At 45.6% G+C, this 21,982-nt stretch overlaps 1 protein-coding gene across 1 annotated transcript in view; it reads left to right on the top strand.

Annotated features, from left to right (window-relative positions):
* The window catches only part of ADAD1 (adenosine deaminase domain containing 1), a 56,236-nt gene that overhangs the window by 21,965 nt on the left and 12,289 nt on the right, over positions 1-21,982 (top strand). The window contains exons 6-11 of the mRNA XM_069104873.1: positions 3,985-4,110; positions 7,016-7,139; positions 8,423-8,593; positions 9,070-9,299; positions 15,114-15,351; positions 18,646-18,778. Coding sequence (XP_068960974.1) covers positions 3,985-4,110; positions 7,016-7,139; positions 8,423-8,593; positions 9,070-9,299; positions 15,114-15,351; positions 18,646-18,778 — 1,022 coding nt within the window. The remainder of the gene's footprint in view (positions 1-3,984; positions 4,111-7,015; positions 7,140-8,422; positions 8,594-9,069; positions 9,300-15,113; positions 15,352-18,645; positions 18,779-21,982) is intronic.

The following is a 21,982-nucleotide window of genomic DNA, read 5'->3' as shown; positions in this document are numbered from 1 at the left end:
CTTTGTGTCATCAGTTATTGATCCATTTTCCTTTGTCTTGTAGTATTGTGCGTAGATGCCTGAATTCTTTTACTTGATCTGGAGGACATTTTTCTTTCTGTTTTTAATCTCTCTCCTGTTGTTTTGTCTCCTGATATTTAAGCGTCTTTAAATGAGCTTCCTTCTGCTTGAGATCTTTTATGATTTCAGTCTTTTTTTCCCCCATACTCAGGTTCTTATCCCCTCTCATTTGATGGGCTCTTCCCCTCATACTTGGTGGAATGCCATAAGACCTCCCCCTACCCCCAAACCCCATGTATCCTGTTCCTCAGTTCTCCTGCCCAGCTCCATGGAATGCTGCCCCTGTCACCTGAGCATATTTCTGCTGTTGGATCTCCTAGTCTATAGAGGGAGTCGGGGATGGGCATAGAGTCTGGTGAAGGAGCCCTGGATCCGTTGTGCTGCAGCTCTACTGTGGGAAGTGTGGAGGGCGGTGGAAGGAGGGGTGTTTGGTGACAAGGTGAGGCTGCTGCTGTACCTTGAGTTTTTACCTTATTTGGGTTCTTGCTGTCTTGGACTGCGGAGAATGCTGAAATTGCTTTATTTCTGACTCAGAATTCCTTTTTTATGGAGGTTTAAAAGGTCATGAGGAACGGAGAAAATATCTGATTCTCCATTGTGCAGGTCATACAACCCAGAAGTCTGTGCACTGAATTCTTTATGGTGGTTGGCATCTTCTCAGTTTATTCACCTTTCTGGCCTGAACTCCTGAATTGGAGTGCTTTTTTTTTTTCCATAGCTAAGCTCTTAACCTGCTTTTTGGGCAGGGCTTATAAACACATTTTTAAGTGATTATTTACAGTTTTTTTTTGAAAACTGTTGCTTCATACTCTGGCGATTTTTGTCACAGGATGCCTCATACATATTTCAATTTCTTTTTTATTTTTGGATGACTGTCTTTTATTAGAGATGTTTAATCCAAAGATCTCTCCCCCCCCCACTTCTCTCTAGTTTCTTTCTTATTCTAGTTGTATTACTTTTAGTTGTGCAAAAGCTTTTTGTTTCTCTATTCAAACTTTTCTTATAACGTTATCTAAATGGTGGCTGATGAGGAATTTTTCCCTCTCCATATTTCTCAAAGATACAATCTTCTGTTATCCTCTTTTTTTCGTGTTATGACTTTTACTTTTATACTGTTAGTCTTTTAGGAATTTATGCTATCTGATTTAAAATTCTGGATTTCAAAGACCAGAGATTTTAGTCTTTAATATTCTGGTCTTTAAAAGCAAAATTGCTGTATTTTCCAAGCAGTTTTGTTGATTAATAAATTCCTTTCCCAGTCATTTGTATTTTGTGATATATTGAATACTAGACTACTAAATACATTTGGTTGTCAATCTTTTCTCCTTCACTTTTTGACTTTTCTGTTTTTTATCTGGTAACATCTAATTTTGATAATTGTTGCTTTATGCCATAATTTGAGATTCAACAATGCCTGAACCCTTTTCTACCTTTTCTAACTTTTTTATTAGTTCTTTTGTTATAGATGTTTTGTTCTTTCATATTAGTTTTCTTGTTATTTTCTCTATGAAGTGTAACCCACTAGAATTTTAATACAACATTAAATGTGTAGATTATTTTGGGCTGTATTGTTAACATACGTTTGTGTTACCCACTTATGCACATGGAGTACCTCTCAAGGCATATCTAGTTCTTTATTCCAACAATTTGAACAAATATTTAAATGTACGTGACTGTCTCATCTGTCTTGGTAAGCTCACTCCTAAATATCTGTTACATTTTGTTATTGTCTTAAATGGTATTTCTCCTTTCTTGTGTGTGGGAGGTTGGGCGGGACAGTGCAGAGGGTGCATTTGAGTTAGCCAGCAAGCTCTTGGGAGCCCGGAGGCCCTGGCTCCAGGTCCTCTGCCCAGCACGGCATGGCTGCGTGTCTCGAGCCGGCCACTTCACTTGCTCTCTAGTCTTTTTGAGATTCTCTGTTTCAGGGAAGGTGGCAGCCTGCTTTAGCGGAGGGAGTTTGCTCATCTAGGCGTGCCCCACACCCATGAAGTCCCAGGTGGTCTCTATTCCTGTGTATCTCGTCATTTGCATTCACATCACAGAATCATGGGATGGGAGGGTGGAGAAGGATCTCAGTGGCAGTTCCATCCGACCCCCAGAGGAAAGCAGTCTTGCCTGTGTCATACCTGATGAGTGCCGTGTGCAGCTTCTGCTTGAAGGCTTTGAAGAACAGGGAGCTTGAGCCACTCCGCTTTGGGGCAGTTCTCATTGTGAGGAGATGTTTCTTGTCATCTGGCCTGAATTTATCTGCTGTAACTTGTACCCATTTCTCTGGTTCTGCTCTCTTGAGCCAAACTGAAGAAGGACTCTTCCTTTGGCCACTTCCTAGCTTGTCAATGTCGCACTTCAGCGGAGGTCTCCGTCCAAAAAATCCTATCTGTAATGGGGCTTCTCCTTGCTAGCACCTCCATCTTTCAAAGAATACAGTGATTACTAAGGCATATCAAAATATGAGCTGCTCCGTTGTTAGCAAAGAGAGAAAGCTCCAGTGGAGGCCTGGGTCCTTGAAGCTCCCTGTGCTCCTGTATCCTGTGTCTTTGCCCTGCCTTTGATATTTTTCCCAGAGTCTCCAGCTCTTTGGTCTTTCTGTCCAGGTAAACTCTAGTATGTTCTTCACAAAATCACTTCTGTTTGCTCCTCCAGTGACCTTCATCCACGTGCTGTCCATTATGATTCAGGCTCTCTGGTCCCTGGATCTCATTGCATGGCTGTGTTTTCTTAATATACCATGCTTTCCCAAGTCTGTCCCCCTTGACCTTCTCTTGTTTCTTTTCAGTAAGGTATACTCATCAGACCTACCCTAGGTGTGTGACTTAGAAGTAGACAGTGAGTGGCAGCTGTTAGTTGGCTCTGGTTCTCCCTTGGTGCGGCTCTGAGGCCTCTTCCCAACCTGGCACCCAGCTTTGTTCTTGAGCTGGAAGGCTTTGCATAATGTACTTAAGCACATCTTGGTCCTCAGTATTCGTACACCTGTCTGCCTCCCTGGGCTGACCTGGGCTGGAAATAGAACCCGCTGTAATTTTTTTCCTTGGATTTCCTGATCAGGACTCAATCTGGTACATTTTCTAGACAACCTTATTTATTTTCCAAGTGTGGCTATTGGGTTTGATTCCTGGTTATTCCAGTTTATCAGGAATTTTTTTTTTCCTTCACATTGCTTCCCCACCAGGAGAATGATGTGAGTGGGGTTCCTCACCCCAGACTTTTGCTTGGGATGCTTTTCTGCAAAGTGGCATCATACAGGGGGAGGCGTGTGCCATGAAGTGGGTTTTCCTATACTCAGTGCTCAGGGCTTTTCTCTTAAAGGAAGCCTCAGGTGTGAGGGCTAAACAGGGTGTGCAGGGGCCCCTTCTGATCCTGTGTGACACCGTTGGACATTACTGAGGACTGGATGAAGGAAAGCACTAAGCTGTTTCTGATGTTCCTGTAGACAGGGGAGCAGGGAACCAGGCCTTTTGGAGAGCTATTGAATTTGCAGCCCTTATGTGACACCTTCCGGGTTGCTGTTGTTGGGTTAATTCTCTTCCTGCTTCCGTAAGTGATCCTTCCAATGTTGGCATCCCTCCATAGGGAGGAAGTTCTGTGTTGGTTCTTCCTAAGGCTGGTATAAAACATCAGCCTCAGATGTTTTCATCTTTGAACCTCCTTTAATGATACTAATTTAATGACAGAAGGTCACAGCTTTTAATGTCTTTTTCAGATATTGGTGACTTGGGGTTTGCCTAATATCGTTAATTACAATTGGGATGTTAATGAAGACTTGTAAATGAAAGCTGTGATTGCTACACTCATCCTAGAACCCAAATCACAGTCTGTGCTGTGTTCATGTTCATGATAAGGTGCAAATAAAATTGATGATGAAGATCCCCAGACTGGGCAAGGTTGAGATTCCAGTTTGTGTTGTTTTTGATATTTTCTTCCTAGAAGGGAGGCATATCCAGCATGCAACGATCTCAGAGGCAATTAAGGACACCTTTAATCGTCTGACTGCCAAGCATTCAGAATATCGGAATTGTAGCAGCTCATTGGCTGCTTTTGTAATTGAAAGAGGTAAGTCTGATTGGAAGATGGAGATATAAAGGGAAAGACTGAAAATGTCTGGTCTTATTCTGCCTGATGAAGTCAGGGACTGAACTGTAATTCAGTGACATGTTGACAGATACATCTGGGCTTCTGCCCCACAGTGGCCCTCACTGCCCTTTAACTTTTTGTCCTGCAGTACCAACCCCCCCCCCCCCCTTGGCTGCCATCACTGCTGCTGTCAGTGTTAGCAACGATGGGGAGTAAAGTGGCTGTGAGGGGAGGGGGAGCCATAGTCTGATGGAACCAAAATTAGGCCATGGACTAATTTGGCAAGTCCTAGACAGAGGGCTTGAAGACCAAAGGTGTCATACCTGCTAAGATATCCTGGCCCACAGAAAAATATGAAACCACCTTATAATCTGTTTTCCTCATTTTAAACTGAGAGAAGAACAATTCCTGGATTTTTATTTTTATTTTGTTTGTTTTTGCTTTTGGGAGGGCAGTTGGGGTTAAGCGACTTGCCCAAGGTCACACAGCTAGTTTTTGTGTTAAGTGTCTGAGGCCACATTTGAACTCAGGTCCTCCTGACTCCAGGGTCGGTGCTCTATTCACTGCGCCACCTAGCTGCCCCAAACAATTCCTGTTTTTGAAAGGTTGTAAAGGTTGAAAGAATGTTTGTCTTGACTTGGATGCTCTCCAGCTTTGTTGGGCAGCGTCTTCATTTTATGGCCTTTTACATAACTCCTCTAAGGCCAGTTCTGTTCATTTCCTATTTTGGCTTTGTGAAACCAAAGAAATGGATGTTCCTCAGAAATAATGAAGTATTGGAGTGCAGAATAGGGATGAGGAATTAATTACAGAGATGGTGGTGTCATACTTGCACCCTGTTCTCAGAGAGCTTTATGAAGACATGATACTATGTGAAGCAGCAATTTCTAAATTCTGTGGCACCCACTTGAATAGTGGTAGAAATTTAGAAAATGATGCCCTGAGGTCTGGAGTACTTAGGGAAGGCTTAACAGAGAAGTTAAGTCCAGTCTGGCCTTGAGAGACACATAAGACAAGTGTAGTGTTAAACAGCTGTAATCCTAACTGTTGGAGTGGCTCAGGCTGGAGGACTTCTTGAGGTGGGGAGTTCTTAGCTGCAGTGAGTTAATAAGGTGAGGAAGCATTTGCATGAAATCTGACTTTAGTATGAGGAGCCCCCCAGGTTGCCTGAGAAGTGTGTCAGCCTAGAGAAGTTCCTGTGTCAATCGCTGGGTTTGGTGGGTTTGGTATAGATAGTCAGGAGAGGAAAAGACATTGTTTGAAAAGGGAGAGTAATTTCAAGGAAAAGCCTTGTTGTAAGAACATGAGGCCTCACTCTAGAACTGATGGTGCGGTTGGAAGTGGTAAAAAATCAAGTTGGGGGAGAGGACCAGGCACCAGACTCCTAGACAGGGAGGCCCTGTCATCTGGGGCTTTGTGGCCCCAGCTCTTGTGCTACCAAAGGGCCACCAGGCTGGAATTTTGTTCTGGCGTAACACAAAACAGTCCCACATCCCGCACAGTGGCTCGTGTGCAGGGCTGCACAGATTATACACGTTGGCTTTGCAGAGAAGGGTGCGCACGCACATGTGTGTGTGTGTGTGTGTGTGTGTGTGTGTGTGTGTGTGTGTGTGCGTGTGCGTGCGTGATGTGGTAGCACCAAGAGCTAGAAAATATTGAGGAAGCTGGTTTTTGATGGATTTAGCCTGGTCCTGATAGGGAGAAGTATTGTAAATAGTAAAGGATGAGGAAGATGAAGGTGGAGAGGAAACTGAAGCAGTGTGTGAAAATACTGTTTGAGGAGTTTGTTAGCAGAAGGAAGGGTTGGCCTACCAGGGCCAAGGAAAAGGCTTTTCAAGATGGAGGAGGCCTATATATGTTTTTTTTTTTTAAATTCTGTATTGGCCTTTATTTGGTGTTTTTATTTTTTAATTAATTATTTTTTCAACATTCACTTCCATAAGATTTTGAATTTTGTGTTTCTCCCTCTCCAAGACGGCGTGCAGTCTCATATAGGCATTCATAACAAACACATTTTCACATTAGTCATGATGTAAAGGAGAATTGGGAAGAATGGGCGGAACCACAAGAAAAGAGAAGGAGAGCACACAGCCCGCCTTCAGTTCTGTCTCTGGACGCACTTGGCGTTTTCCTTCATGAGCCTTGCATCACTGAGCAGAGCAGAGTCATCTCCCATCTCACAGTAGCTGTGTGCGGTGTCACCTGGTTCTGCTCACTTCACTCACATCAATTTATAGAAGTCTTTCCAGGTTTTTCTGAAAACTACCTGCTCATCATTTCTTACAGCACAATAGCATTTCATTGCATTCATCTGCCCCAGCTTGTTCAGCCATTCCCTGACTGATGGACATAGGCCTATGTATGTTTTAGGGAGAGGAGATGATGTTACCCAACTCTACCTCTTTCGACAGAATGCTGGATTTGGCAATGGCAAGGCCTAGTTTCACATCAGACACTTTATCATAGGTGACCTTGGGCAAGTCACTTCTGCCATAATTTCCCTCCTCTGTTAAATGGAAAAACTAATATCTACATCCTGGAGTAGCTGTGAGGCTCAGTGCATGTTAAAGCCCTCCAGAGTGTGGGCTTTTTGCTCTGCTCTGATTATCGTCAGCAGTATGGTGAGGCTTATGTCTGTCCTCCCCTCAGGGCTGCTGTTTAGTTAAACCGGTGAGGACACAGAAGCCAGGCTCACAGGGCTCGCTGTTCTCCCATCTTCTTTGGCCAGTTTATTTGACAAACTTTAAATGTGTAGGGACAGTGGGAAATCGGAAACAATGCATTCAAAGTCATGGATCCTTAAAGTATTTGTAAATAAAAAAGTAAATACAAGGAAAGAGAGAGCCAAAAAATGAACTTCTGTTGTTGACGTGTCCCTTTTCAGCTGGACAGCATGAAGTTGTAGCCGTGGGCACGGGGGAATACAATTACAGCCAGTGCATCAAGCTGGATGGGCGTGTGCTTCACGACACCCATGCTGTGGTTACTGCCAGGCGCTCTCTGCTCAGGTGAGGCCAGCCTCCCGTGGCGGGGAGCTCGTTGTCTGTAGTGTGATCCAGGGCTCCTGCAGGGCTGGGGCTGTGGCAGGATGAGTCAGGCAGACTTCTTTCTCACCTCACTTGGCCTCTCCCATCACTTGGGGGCCATCTCTAGACTGCAGTGGCTCCTTCTGCTCAGCGGCTCCTTTGGAACCTGGGAAAGACCATCTTTGCAGCTGAGGCTCCTTAGTACAGTCATATAAAGAAGACAAAGAAGAGGTCCTTGTGCTTATCTTCTGTTTTGATGTTCTTTGCATCGTCACTTATTTTTGGTTGATATTTTTCTTTTTTTAAATGGCTTGACACTTCATTTTATGCTTGTCCCTTTTGGGTTTAAGACCAGATGTCACACATTCATTAAAATCAATTTATTCTCCCCATGTTATTTCCATTCTGAGCTCATACTGGTTTACATTCTCATTCAACTGCTATTGCCTTTTAGAATATTTTCCCAGTAAAAGTGATTTTTGGAGGGGCCGTATTTCAACGCTAGATCTGCCTCCTTGTGACGATGTTTTCGTGTCTGAGCCTGACATGTTGAGCGTGGTAGGGGCTAATCTACTTAAGGCGGTCAGCCTGTCTCTACCCTCATGGGCTTCTGCCTCTGCCGTAGGAAAAAGCCCTTTGTGGCCTCTGGCAGCAGAGGCAGACCTCTGGCTCTCCCAGGCAGGTGCTGGGGGAGGGGGCCAGGGGAAAAGGAGCTTGCCCTAACTGAAAAAGGCCATTTTTACAAGAAGGCTGTGGTGGGGCAGAGGAGCAAGCGGGGTGGGGGTGGATTTTATGTGGAGGGGGGGCAGGTTGGGAGACAGACGAGCCAAGTGAACTGGTGCTGTGCTAGTTCTTGGGCAGATACGGAGATAAGTGTGCCTTATGCACCTGCCTTGTGGACCTTCGAGGGTCAAGGTTGTGGGCAATGGGATGCCACATATGGACAGAATGAGATCATTATATGGTACTTTGGAAGATCTTAGAAGGGAAAGTCCAAGCCTGCCTGGGCTAGACTTCATGGAAGGAGCCTTCATCTGGGCCTTGGAAGGTGTGGGTGGGCTTTCACCCTAGAGTTATTAGAGAGGGGAGGGGGCGGCAGATACATACCTGGGGTCAGCACTGAATGTGGACGGGCAGGTCAGATGGTACGGGAGTGTGGAGGATTGAATGGCAGACTCTGGAGATTGAGTCTCACTCACACGTCCTGAGCACACTGTGTCCCTGGACACGTTCTTCCTCCTGAGGGTCTCCTTGCTTTATTCTAGGTACTTCTATAGACAACTTCTGCTCTTCTATAGCAAAAACCCTGCTATGATGGAAAAATCAATATTTTGTACTGAGCCAGCTTCTAATCTCCTCACTTTGAAGCAGAGTATCAACATTTATCTGTATTTGAACCAGTTGCCAAAAGGATCTGCTCAAATTAAGTCACAACTGTAAGTGCTTTTCAGGTGTTAGCATGTATTTTAGAAGCAGCTGGAAAGCTCTCCTTTGGGACATCCCAGAATAATCTCCGTCTCTCCTCCTCAGACATGGTTGACGACTTGTGAGCTACAGCAGCCCTGAGTATTCTCCTTGCCTGCCCCCCAGACACTGGTCCCTCACTCCACTCCTCCCTCCGTGATCACTGCTGCTTCTGCTCCTGCAATAATAACTGAAATGCCCCCTCACCCTCTCATTGCACCAAAAAGCTCACGCTGTAGCTGCAAGCCCCTCCCTGCCTGGGTGCCTGAGGGCCTGTGCTTCCTGCTGTGGTCACGGCCAGCCTGGGGGGCAGCGGGCACCTGCAGCCTCGGTGATAGTAAAGGCTCAGGAGGACGGCTGGTGGGACTGACTCTGTCTGAGGAGAGGGGGGAGAGTCCCTGGTTTGGGGCATGTGCTTTCAGTGTCCCCCTCGCTGTTCTCTTTTTAGACGCCTCAATCCTCGCTCCTTATCTGCCTTTGAAGCTAATGAGGAACTGAGTCTCCATGTGGCCGTGGAAGGCAAGATCTACCTCACAGTCTACTGCCCCGCGGAGGTGGTCAATGGCGTGAGCAGCATGTCTGCCAGTGACAAGCTGACGTGCTGGGAGGTGCTCGGGGTGCAGGGGGCCCTGCTCAGCCACTTCATCCAGCCCGTTTACATTAACGGCATACTTGTGGGTAAGCACAGGGCTTGGAGGCCTGCTGGTGAGCCTCAGAGCCATCCAGACCTGACTAGTTAAGAGTTCAGCAAACCCTGGTCAGGCATTTACTGTGGGCAAGAACAGTGTAGTGAATTTAGTGTTGTACGTCTTAGGTGTTGGCAACAGTGATGTTGCCTCTGAGTTATGAGGCCCAGGCCTGAAAACCTTAGCCCAGTGAATAATAATGTCATTTATAGTAGCTGGCCATATACATTATGTTTTGAGTCTCTGCTTTTGTTCAGACTGTTTTGCAATTTATTTCTTTTAAAACGCTCTGTAGATGCCTTTTGTTTTTACACCACAACCTTTCCTGAATATTCTTCCCTCTGCCTTCTTTTGTAGCGAAGGAAACAGTTAAGCACAGATAAGTGATCTGGGGGCAGGGGGTAGGGAGCATTGTGCCTTTCTGCCAAGAGGAAGGGTCATATTTCCTTATCTCTTCTCAGTCTCCCTTTCTTTTGGAAGGGACAAGAATGAATGCTTCCTCTCATCAAGTTTGAGGCTAGCCAGGGCTTTAGCCCTCTGAAAAGGAAGAAGGGGATGAGCTGCAGATTCCCAGCTCTGCCGAGGGAGGGCAAGAAAAAGAAAAGTGTTCCGCCTTAAAGAGAAGACGCTTAGGTTGCATCCTAGAAAGCACTTTTGAGTGTCATAGTCATTAGACATCAGAGCAGACTACTGAAGAAATGAATTCCTGAGGCTTGGTCCAAACAAAAAATGTCGTTGTCAGGGTTTAAATGAAAAGCCCTCCCTTCCGTGGGTCACCTGAGATCTGCTAGTTGGATTCTTCTGTATTTAGTTCTGTGATTGGCCTTTGTGATTTCATTTATAGAAAGCACTTGCAACATAAAACCAGCCATGCAGCAGCACAAGTCACGGCTTTATTCCCTGTTTCTTGGGATCCTGGAGAATATTAGAGTGAAAGGTTTTTCCCCAGAGATGCCATCATTCCCACTTCCTCAGAAGGAGCTGGCATGTCCTGCCTTCCCAGGGAATATGGAAGCAGCATTCTCTCTCCCTTCCTTTCTCTCTCACCTTTTCCCCCCTTCTCTCTGTCTCTCTCCTCCCCTTCCCTTCTATGTTTTCTTCTTGTTGGAGGGAGACACAACCATTGTGTTACAGGTTTTGATCTTGATGGAGCCTGTTCTTTTCCTTTGTATAGGCAGTCTCACTACTATTTAGACTCTTTTCTTGATGTCTTTAAGTTTTATTTATTTCACACAAAGTTTGGGGAGGGGGGATTTCTTCTGTAAAAGTTGTTTTTTTCCCTAGTAGATCTGCCCCATGTATAAAGATAATTTGGTTTTATTGCCATTCTTTTTTCTTTTTAAATAAAGAGTAGTTATTTATAATGATAGCTTTTCAAAAGTATATTCTTGTGGCTGTCTAGTTGACCTCCCTCAAGTTTTATTTGTTAAAATTCTTATTATTTCTCCTTGGTTTCTAATACATTTTGAAACAAAGCCCATTAAGGGACATGACTTTTTGTGTGTGGAGGGAGCTATTTGCTTTTCAGTGACAGTGACTTTCTCCTTACAGATACTTATCTGTATTGCATTTATGTTAATGAATTCTAGATCTGCCAATGAGCCTTTAATAGTGACTCAGCCCTTTGCAATTGGTAAGGATTGCCACTGTTGGTAGCCAAGAACCAAGGAAACAGAGAAAGGTTGGGTGAAAACCTGGGCTTACTCTCCCTTTCTTTATATTTCCCTGGAAAGAACTGCTTTGTCAGAAATTCTAGGTTATTGGGGCGGCCAGGTAGCACAGCGAGTAAGAGCACTGGCTCCAGTGTCGGGATGACCTGGATCAAATCCAGGCTCAGACACTTAGGACTCACCCAGAAACACCTGGCCGTGTAACCTTGAGCAAGTTACTTAACCCCAATTGCTTAGGGGTGGCCAGGTGGCTCAGCGAGCAAGAGCACCGGCTCCAGTGTCGGGATGACCTGGATCAAATCCGGGTTCAGACACTTAGCACCACACCCAGAAATAACTGGCCGTGCAACCTTCAGCAAGTTCCTTAACCCTGATTGCTTTCTAGGTTATTTGAACAATGGCAGGAGGTGACCCTACCACTATAGTCTAGATGTCAGTTGGTCCTACTGACGTGGAGTTGAAAGGAACATGGGACCTTGGGGAGAGTTCCCAATTTAATTTTAAAAATCGTATGAAGTGTCAGGCACTGTGCTGTGCATCCGTACTGGGGATACAGAGATAAAAACAGCTTCTGTTCTCAGGGTGCTGACATGCTGTCATATCCCCCCGATCAATCACTTGGGCCTCTTACTGCTTTCTCTAATAACAAAGAACAAACCTTTTCCCACCTCGTTGTGTTTTAGGTGTTTGAAGCATGTTACCACATTCTCCTCTGCGGGCCTCTCATTTCTTGGGGTTTTTCTTACGGTCTCATGGTCGTTTGTCAGGGGCCGCTCCCCATGGGATTGTCTCGTCTCCTTTCCTGGTCCAGCATGAAATGTTGGCTGGTGCAGTACCCACATTGAACACCTGGAGGCTCCCCTTCTATACATCTGAAGAGATTTTTGTTGTTTTGTTGGGTTTTTTTTTTTTTTGAACTTTATACGTGTTTCTTGACCTGATTTGGGGTAGGAAGGTATTAGATGTGAAATCCAGATAAAGGATTGTACAGCATCTTCTAATGCATTTGTCCCTAGGCATTTGGAAACTGTGCAGCCTTTTAGAATTGTATGTGCTTGTAGTGACTACAGACTTTTCTCTGAAACAAAGGCTGTCTTTCTAACACCAGTATTCTTCTAGTAATGTTATGGTATGGCTGGGCATCATGGAGTAGCATAGCCCACAAAGGATTAAAGGTGAGCATTGCCCAGGGGGCAGGAGAGGTATGTGGGAAGCACGAGCAAGTTTCCACGTGTCACCAATGGGGAATTAGGTGGGTTTCATCAGAGACATGTATACCTGGAAAACAAAATGAGAGCTTGGTCGAGTAGGGAGCGTGAAAGGTGGCTGATGCTCCTTTGGGCCTGTGTGTTGTAAAGGAGGCCTGCAGAAGGCTCCTAGCACGTCTTTGGACCTCCTGTGCTGAATTCATGGACAGGAGCCTGGAGGGGGGGTGGGCTTTGCTCTGCATCATTGAGAGGGATGCCCATCAGAATACAGTCATGGCTGCATTGGTATATCAGCATGGAGCAGCAGCAGGAGCCAGAGCAAAAGGTGTTTTGTGCTGTGGGTCCCCTGCCCTGACTCTAGCCCTTTCCTCTGATTCTCTCCTCATCATTTGCCATTTAGCCCTTTTCCTCATAGCCCTAAGTTCCACAGGCAGTGCATTGTGTCACATATCTGAGGAGATCCCCGGCATGGGCCAGAACCCACCCCCATCTGGCTCCTCCAAGACAGGGGCTCTATGGGCTTTCATGGGCACCTGGGACAGTGTTCATGATGGGATGTCCAGAGTTGGTTTTCTTATCTGCTCTAGGCCCTTACCCACCAGAGCTCACATATGAGTTTGTGTACTGAGTCAGTGGTTCTTAGCCTTTTTTGGGTCATGGAACCACTTGGCAATCAGATGGAATCTACAAACTCCTTTTTGTTTCAGTGGAGCAAAATACATGGGATTGCAAAGGAAACTAGTTCTGCTGGAGTACAGTTACCAAGATTGAACAAAACAAAAAAAAAAAAACCAGCTTCTGTATCCAAATTAAAAAACCCTGCCCTGAACTCTCTGAATCATTGTCTGCCAGGTTGGAGCTTGAGGCTTGGAGTATTCCTAGGAAAGCTCTTGAGCAGGTCCCTAGACTAGACTGGGATCTCCTTGGAAGCAGAAACAGTGTTTTGTCTTTCTTGGCATGGATCCTGGCCAGTAGGTACTTAATAAGTGCTTTCTGGCTGACTGACCCAACCATCAGCCCACTTTTTCAGCCTTAATTTTCCTAACTCTTTTTCATACATTCTGCATTGGACTTAACACCCACCATCGTGGTTCAAACCATCATCCCCTCTTGCTTAAACAGTTACAGTGGCTTCCTAATTGGTTATCTTGCTTCAAGCCTTTCTCCATTCCAGTCTGTCCTCCACCAGCTGCCAGTCGCTGTACCCAAAGTGTCCGTTTGACCACGTCAGGCCCCTGCATGAGAAGCCTCGGTGGTTCCCTGGATCCTTTACAATAAGATACAAACTTCTCTGTTGGCATTTTAGGGCCACTCAGCATTTAGCCCCAGCCTGTCTTCTCTTCTTTACACCCACTGTTTGGACATACTGGCCTCCTCACTGTTCTCTTTCCACAACCTTGCAAGTTCTTTGCCCTCTGTACCCTTTGCCTGGGCGGGTGGCCCCTCTGAGCTGCTGGCTTCCTTCAGGGGTCAGTTCAAGTGGCCACCTCCCCCACAAGGCCTGCCCCCAAAACCACCCTGAATTTCTTTTGTGTAACTTTTAAATTTGCTTTGTTGTGTGGGTTGATTTCACCTCCCTTTCATCTCCCCCAAAGAATGAATGCTCCCTGTGGGTAAGGCCTAGAACATTATAGGCACATAAGAAATGTCCATTGAATTAAATTAACTTCCAGGGTAGCTGGACCTTGCTTTGAGCTCAGCATGGCATCTCCTACCTCCCTGTACTTACATAAGCTTTCCCCTGTGCCTGAAATGCAGGCCCTTGTCTGCTCTGCTTTCCTGAATCCTGTTCTTCCTTTAAGATGCTAATGCAATGCTGTCCACTTTGTGTATCCTTCCTGGACCCCCTTCCTGCATGTGTGCATACATGCACACTTTACTCTTCTCCCTTCCCAAGCTGTGGTGGTTTCACTTTTCTCAGGCCCCATGGTGTATTCCCAAGAGAATGTAAGTGTCTTGAAGGTAAGTACTGTTTCCTTTTTGTCTCTGTATTCCTAGCCTCTAGCACAGTGCCTGCCAGTAAGTGCCTAATTTATGGTTGAATTTAATTGAATCTGTGCTTTCAGTGGTGTGGGCTGTTACCCATGATTGCAATGAATTCACTAAATAACAATTGCCAAAAGATGGTCAGTTTCTTCTTTTTTGTTTTTTAATACTGCTTTTGGCACTCCAGAGGGTACCCTGGGCTTTTTATCTTTATCTTGTGGAACATATAAGGCATATATCTCACTGCTGGATTCCTTTGGATTTATGACTATAGGGGATCTGTCACATTCTTTTCCAGTTCTGGTCAAGAGGATATAGAAGGCTTCTAGAAAACTGGGGAGGTGAGGTTGAGGGAATCCTAGGGGAGAGAGCAGATGAATGAATTGTATGTCTTATTTCTAACCATATTAGCCAATACTCACTAAATGTTGACGGTTCCTTGCTCCCTCTGTCTAGCATTTAAAGCCCTCACAACCTGGCCTCAAATTCCCTCTCCAGTCTCTTCCCAGTCTCTTCCCCTCCACACCCCCTGGGCCCCAGCTGGCCCGGCCTGCTGGCTGTTCCTCACACATGGTGCATCATCTTTCCTCTGCACCTTTGTGCTAGCTGCGGCCCATGCTTCCAGTGTTCTTTCCTCCCTCATTCCCACCTCCTAAATCCTTGAATTAGCTTCAGCACCACCTTGTGCCTGGAGCCTTTCCTGGTGCCCTCCCCTCTGGGATGCCCTTGTCTTCACTGGGTACATGCTGTGAAGGTGCTTCTGTGGGTTCCGTGGTGTTTCCCCCACTAGAATGGATGCTCCTGGAGGGCAGGCCCTGGCTCACTTTTGTCTGTACCCTCAGTTCCTAGCACAGAGCCCGGCTCGTAGCAGGTGCTTCAGTGCTTGTTTGTTGTGTGCTGCCTGCCCCATTCTTGTTTGTACAATGTTTTTTCCCTTTCTAGGGGATGGAAGCTGCAGTGATACTAGAGGATTAGAGATAGCTATAAAACAACGTGTTGATGATGCGCTCACTTCCAAGCTCCCCATGTTCTATTTGGTCAATAGACCTGTCATTAGCTTAACGCCATCTGTGTATCCGCTTCTGACAGACTTGGAGCATAAGTCCCTGAGTCTGAATTGGGCACAAGGGGACATTTCTTTGGAAATTGTAGATGGAATAAATGGAAAAATCACTGAGAGGTGAGAATCTTTAATTTCTTCCAAAGGTTATATATTAAGCCAAGAAAGTTGATTTTGAATTCCTCTGCCTAGTTTTGTGTGATGGGTGTCATAGATGATAAATTACGGAATATCAGCGGGTTTTTCCTTAGTAATCTCCTGCCCCTTGCAGCCCTGCAGAGTTAAAAAGGCCGTGTCCCTGGGGCACCTTATTTCTGCAATGTGGCTGTTCTGTGTCATTAACACTAGACGTAGAGTATCCTCTTACACATCTGTTCTTCAGAGTTTCAACCTCATGATTAGAAAGTGGGTCCTCATTGTAAAAAACAAAACAAGGCACCATTTTTTCTAAAATAGCAACTAGTTTCAAGCCTGTATTCGAGTGAGAATGTTCTGTAGCAGGCACCGAGTTAGGTGCACAGCTTTATTTCCTGTTAGATGATGCCGTGTATGCTGGGACATGATGTGCCTTTTGCATGGAAGATTTCTCTTAGAATGAAGGTTCCCTCAGATGAGACCACCCAGGCAGAAGCAGGAGGCTTTAGAAGTGCGTGAGAAGTATCAGCTGTGAGCTGAATCAGTATTGTTCCTCAGCTCAAACTTGCTCCTTCTCTGGGCTGGACACACTTTTGTAGAAGGTTCTTGGGAAATGGATGAAAAGCCTGATGAGCTTTCCCCAGTCTTTTTCCTGGTTATCTGTTCCTCATGCAGTTAGGGGCCCTCTCTTGCTCTCCCCTGCCTCAGTCATCCCAAGGAAGCTTCGGGTTTTCCTGTCCCAGACTCTGTCAGCCCTCCCACGTTTTCTGTTGTACAAGCTTCACAGCTTCCATTGATGACTATGCCTCTTACTTATCCAAAAGCTTTGATCCCCTGGCATCCTTTACAATGGTGCAGCACTTGAAGGCCTCCTGTGCCCTGCCCAGCACCCTGTGGGCAGGTCCCCTAGCACTGGCCTTAGATCACACAGCTGATGAGAGCGGAGGCAGGATTCTCCTGGTTCCGAGGCCATGCTGCCCCACCCCCTTTTCCAGGGTACTAGGCCATGCTGCCCCACCCCCTTCCAGAGTACTAGGCCATGCCACTCCCACCCCCCCTTTTCCAGGGTACGAGGCCTTGCCGCCCCACCCCCCCTTTTCCAGGGTGCAGGGATGAATGAGAGTGTTGGTGCTGTCATCCTTTAGACACTTCTTTTCAGAAGGGTCGTGCTTCACTCAGAAACCCCTGAAATGAATCTTGGGCCCTTTGGATTCCACACAGTGGAACAGTGGTCAGTCAGGGTCTCAAATACAGAGCCTGGCCTGACTGTGACAGCAGCATGGAGGGAGGGCCATCAGCTGGGCTAGTCACAGTCTCTGCAAGTGCATCCTCACAGCCCCCCTCTTCCCCCATTAACACCATGTCTTCTGGGAGACTCACTTTGTGAGCCGAGGGTACCAGATTACTTTCTCTCAGAAGAGGGCTACTAGAGGACCATCCTGTCCAGTGCCCCTTGTAACTTGGGTGGGGGGACGGGGCACTGTTTTCCTGAATGCCCAGCTTGTTCCCATTGCCTTCTGTGCAGACTGCAGGATGTAATGGAAAGAGTCCCCAGGCTGGAAATGAGGACACCTGGCTTGCTGTTTCTTCCCATGGTGGCCCTGGGCAAGTTTCCTCCCCTCTAACCCTTCACCTCTTTGTTTCTGGTTACCTCACAGAACTGTGGGTAGGAAATTACTTCTGCCAAAGATGAGAAGCCCCATGAGCCTCTGAGCTCCCCTAGTAATCTGTACTTGGCTTTCTGGGGACATTGCAAAGCTGAGTAACATGGACCTCAACTCTGCCTGGACGCCAGGCTTTCCAAGGGGCAGTTTGGTTTTTCCTACCCTAGCCTCTTAGGGCTTAGTGACGCTGGGTCTGTTTTTTGCTTTAAGTTTCTTCCTCTTTTAAGCTTTTTTAGTTCTCTAGGTAACCCCGATAGATGAGACAGGGAGCTCCACCTAGCTCAGGAGCTGTGACCTCCTTTGCACCAAGCCATTTTACCTCTCTGGGGCAGCATTTCTTCATCAATGAAAAGAGGAGTTGGATTAATAATCACAGCTAGCATTTCTATAGCAGTGTAAGGTTTGCAAAGCTCCGTGTATATCTTATTTCATCTAATCACACGATGCCCAAAGGAGGCTTAGTGTCAGAGAGCTTGTCCAGGGTTTGAGCTCAAGTCTTACCCCAGCCTCCTCCTCATCCACTCACTGCCCAGCTGGATTAGATTATAAAATCTCTTTCACCTCCAACCCTGTACTACCCTAATCCTGTCATCTCATTTTGAAATTGCACATGCCTCATTTGAGAAACAGTGTGGTGTGGTGGATAGAGGTGGCCTTAGGGTTTGGAAGACCTAGTTCCATGTCCTGTCTACCTGTGTGACCCTGGGCAAGTGACTGAACTTCTCCAGTGCTCCAGGCCAGGCCACTGCTTAAGATGGTGCCTTTTCAGTGTTCCTAATGTATTGATGGAGGAAGTTCCCTCCTCTCCAGGGAATCACTGTTGGAAACCATTTTTCAGCCCTCCCATACAATGCCCATCATGTTATGAGATCAGACTGGCCAGTGCTTAGCCATTCAAGTGAGTGTTCCATTCCTTGTGCATTTTTCCCTATGGCTCCATGCATGTATGTTAAAAGGAGCTCTCCCGCCTTGCTCGAAGCCTTTCCAGGCATTCAAGGCTTTGATATTGAGGCCGTGTCTATAGCCAGAGAGGGTAGTGATGGCTGGCTGCTGTGCTGCCTTCCTTAGGACTGACTCCTTGGGGATGCTGGTGAAGGACTTGACCCCAAGGTATTCTGTGGGCATGTAGGACAGCAGGAAAAACACAAGAGTTCTGCACTTCTGGAGCCTGGGTTGCCTTGTGATGGACCTGACCCCTTCCTCAATGGGAACAGATAAACTGGTTGGGGTGAAGGCTCAGGGCTCTAGAAAGGGTGTCTTCCTGGCTCAGCCACACTCCCTTCTGCTAATGGAGGAAGCAGGCCCAAGTGGGGTTTAGACAGTCCACTGGAGTCTCTACTCCAAAGGACACATTGGTTTTACTTGGGCTTCTCAAACCTGCATGTTTGATATCTTATTATGCTAAAAAGAAACAGGTCCAGGAAAGGACTGGGGATGGTGGCGTGCATTGTCCTTCCTCGGCCACGAAATGTTTTCAAGTGTCCTATGGGCACGTTCATTGCTTCAGCCACAGGCAGTCATTGAATGTGTGGTGAAACATGTCAGTAGATGTTAGCAGAGTTGGTTTAATCATTTCATCAGTCACAAGGTGGATTTTATTTCTCCTCCACTTTAGTTCGCCCTTCAAAAGTGGAGTATCAATGGCAAGTCGTCTTTGTAAGGCTGCAATGTTAAGTCGCTTTAATCTGCTTGCCAAGGAAGCAAAAAGAGAAGACTTGCTCGAAGCTAGTACTTACCATGCTGCCAAGGTGAGAGTGATCAAAGGGACTGGCTGTTTTGTATATTTTTCTTTGTTACATTTTAAGTTCTTTTTTTTTTTTTTTTAAAGCAATCTGGATTAAGTAACTTGCTCAAGGTTACATGGCCAGATGTTTCTGGGTGGGTGCTAAGTGTCTGAGCCCGGATTCGATCCCAGGTCATCTCGACTCTGGGGCCAGCACTCTTACTCGCTGAGCCACCTGGCCGCCCCTACATTTTAAGTTCTGAACTGTCTCCCTCCCTTCCCGCCATCCCTCACTAGAGAAGGCCTCCATTTGACACAGACAGAATTATGTACATGTAGGTAGATGTGTGTGTGTGTATAATATGTATACACACAAACTCACATACATGTGCTCACACACACACAAAACCATACTATGCGTGCTTCTGTTTATCAGTTCTTTCTTGCCCTGGGGGTAGATAGCACCTGCCTGCATAGTAGTTGACTTGGATATTTATAACACTCAGAATAGCTTAGGCGTTTTACAGTTATTGTGTGAACAATTTTGTTGTTACTGAATACAGCGTTCTCTTGGTTCTGCTCATTTCACTCTTTGTTAGTTCATACAAGTCTTTCCATGTTTTCCTAGAATCAGCCTGCTCAGCATTTCTTACAGCACAATACATTCCATCACAATCATGTACCCCAATATACCACTCCCCAGTTCTTGGGCATCACCTCGATTTCCAGTTTTGTGACACACAAAGAGAGCTGCTATAGATATTTGAGAACATACAGGTTCTGACCACCTTGGGAAGCAGACCTCCCTAGTGCTATCGTTGGGTCTTGTGGTGTACACAGCTTTAGAGCTCTTGGGGCATAATTCCAGACTGCTCTCTAGAATGGTTGGATCAGTTCACGGTTCCACCAATTGTGTCTTAGTGTCCCAGTTTTCCCACACCCCCTTCAATATTTGTCATTTTCCACTTCTATCATTTTAACCAGTGTGAGGCGAGATGAAATCTCAAGGTTATTTTAATTGGCATTTCTCTAATCAGAAATGATTTAGAGCGTCTTTCATATGACTATATATAGCTTTGATTTCTTTATCCAAAAACTGCCTGTTCATATCCTTTGAACATTTATCAATTGGGGAGTGATTCATATATTTGAGATATGAGACCTTTATCCAAGAAACTTTCTATAGCAAAATTTTCCCCCAGTTTTTTTCTTTCCTTCTAATCTAGGTTATGTTCATGGTTATTTGTACAAACCCTTTTTATTTTAATGTAGGCCATTTTATTTTTAAAGCTCATACAGAAATAAAAACACAAGCATAAACTTAGTGGGATGTTCACCATGATTATTAGCAAATGTCTTTTGAATGGCATACATTGAAGTGTGACTACATAAGATAATAAGATGATGATTCTTTTAATCCAGCATTTCAGACTCAGTGAGCACTGAGGAGTCTACTTGAGCTGAGGCAGTGTTGGGCGCTGGAGGTAAACAAGCCCTTGCCCTGTCAGCCCTGCTCTTTAAGAGTCAGAGTCGGGGGGCTCTGGAGATCACTGTGCCCAAGGTCACATAAGCAGTAAGGAAAGGCAGCTCTTGAGCCCGGTTCTCTGGGCTCCAAATCCAGGCTCATTCCGCTGTATCAGATTGTGTCATATGATAGGGAGAGATCAGGAAGTGTAGAGATAATTGCCGATAAAACAATTTACATAAATTACCTCATCTGATACTCATAAAAGGTCTTGAGAGGAAATTGTTACAAGTTGTGTCCTCATTGTAAAGATGAGGGAACTATAACGGAATTGAGTGCTTATGTAACATCATGTGGTCACACAGCTAGTGAATGCGCAGGCAGGATCCTAACCCAGGCTTCTTCTAACTTAAAAGCCCAACTCCTTTTCCTCTACATCATGTAGCCCAAACCAGATTAAAATGTAACTGGGAAATGTTTAACAGAATAAATTAAAATATAAAACAACTGAGATAATGCTAATTTGTGGCTTTCTAAGTCAGCATGTGGCCTTCTGGTATCTGTTTCTGTTTGAGTTTGACACCCCTGTTCTACATAAAATACATGATTATAATAGCAGAATATTTCATGAGGAGTTCACTAGGGGCCTTCGTGGAAGCCCTTCTCTGTTGCCTTCTTGTGGGAATGAAGGTGACCTGGGATTTGAAGCTTATTCCACTTGAGTTTAAACTCTGGCAGGTTCTCCAGGGTTGCAAAAGCTTCCAATTTGGCTCTGGTGACAAACCGAATCTGCTGTCTCAGGCCCACCATGGCTGGTTTGCAGGGGCTCATTGCTGGAAGTTGGCCATACTCTTGAGTGCTGGCATGCTTTTCCACTATGGTAATGGCAGGATGGTGAAAAAGAATAGAGGGAGTCTATCACAACTGCTAGAATGCATGGAAGCAGTCGTTTGCTATTGGGGAGTGGCCAGTGACAAGTTTATATATTACTGGAAAACTGAATTACATTAACATTGACATTTTTGCTAAAAGACCAAGCCTGGACAACAAGGAAGTTGCATCAACATGGAAGGAAGATTCACAGATTTCCCTTGGAGAGGAATTTCCTGTAGAGGAAATGATTTGATCCCGTGCCCAAAGACAACAAGAACATCTGAGGTTCTTGGTCCTCTAGCCTTGCGTCTTCATGTTTAGCATAATCAAAAAGACCATCATGAAAATAGTTAAGCCCTGTGCAGGCATCGCTGTGAAGAATGGGAGGAGAAGGGAAATAAATGAAGGACTCTGTAGGGTGCTTGAAACCAAGTCAGCATAGGCTTTGGTCCTCCTGACCTGGGTGGTCACGTGGGCAGATGACGCAGAGTGTGTTGGCAGAGATGGTTTGGTTTTAAGAAGTGAAGGAGGCCAAGGCCTGCCGATCGTTGCCCGGTGCAACACTTGCCAGAGGAGAGTTTGCCGTGCTGGACATGGGGAACAAAGAACAGCATTATGTGCTGGCATGTTTTAACAGACAAACAGCTAGTAGGTTACTGATGTGGAAGACATTTCTGTGCCAGTTGTTTGTATGTGATTAAGGTGACATGATTAGGAGAAAATAGTAAATTCAGGAATAATAGCTAGCATTTATATAGCACTTTAAGGTTTCCAAAGCGCCTTCCAAATATTATCTTATTTTATCTCCACAACAGCCCTGGGAGTTTTGGTGCTTCTATTATCCCCATTTTACAGATGAGAAAACTGAGATAGGTTAAGTGACTGGCCCAA

This window comes from Petaurus breviceps, unplaced genomic scaffold, assembly GCF_028583685.1.
Source record: "Petaurus breviceps papuanus isolate PSGF00001 unplaced genomic scaffold, PetGlider_PUasm1.0 689, whole genome shotgun sequence".
NCBI lineage: Eukaryota > Metazoa > Chordata > Mammalia > Diprotodontia > Petauridae > Petaurus > Petaurus breviceps.
The sequence above is the reverse complement of the archived record's forward strand: the minus strand, read 5'-3'. Positions and strand labels throughout refer to the sequence as shown.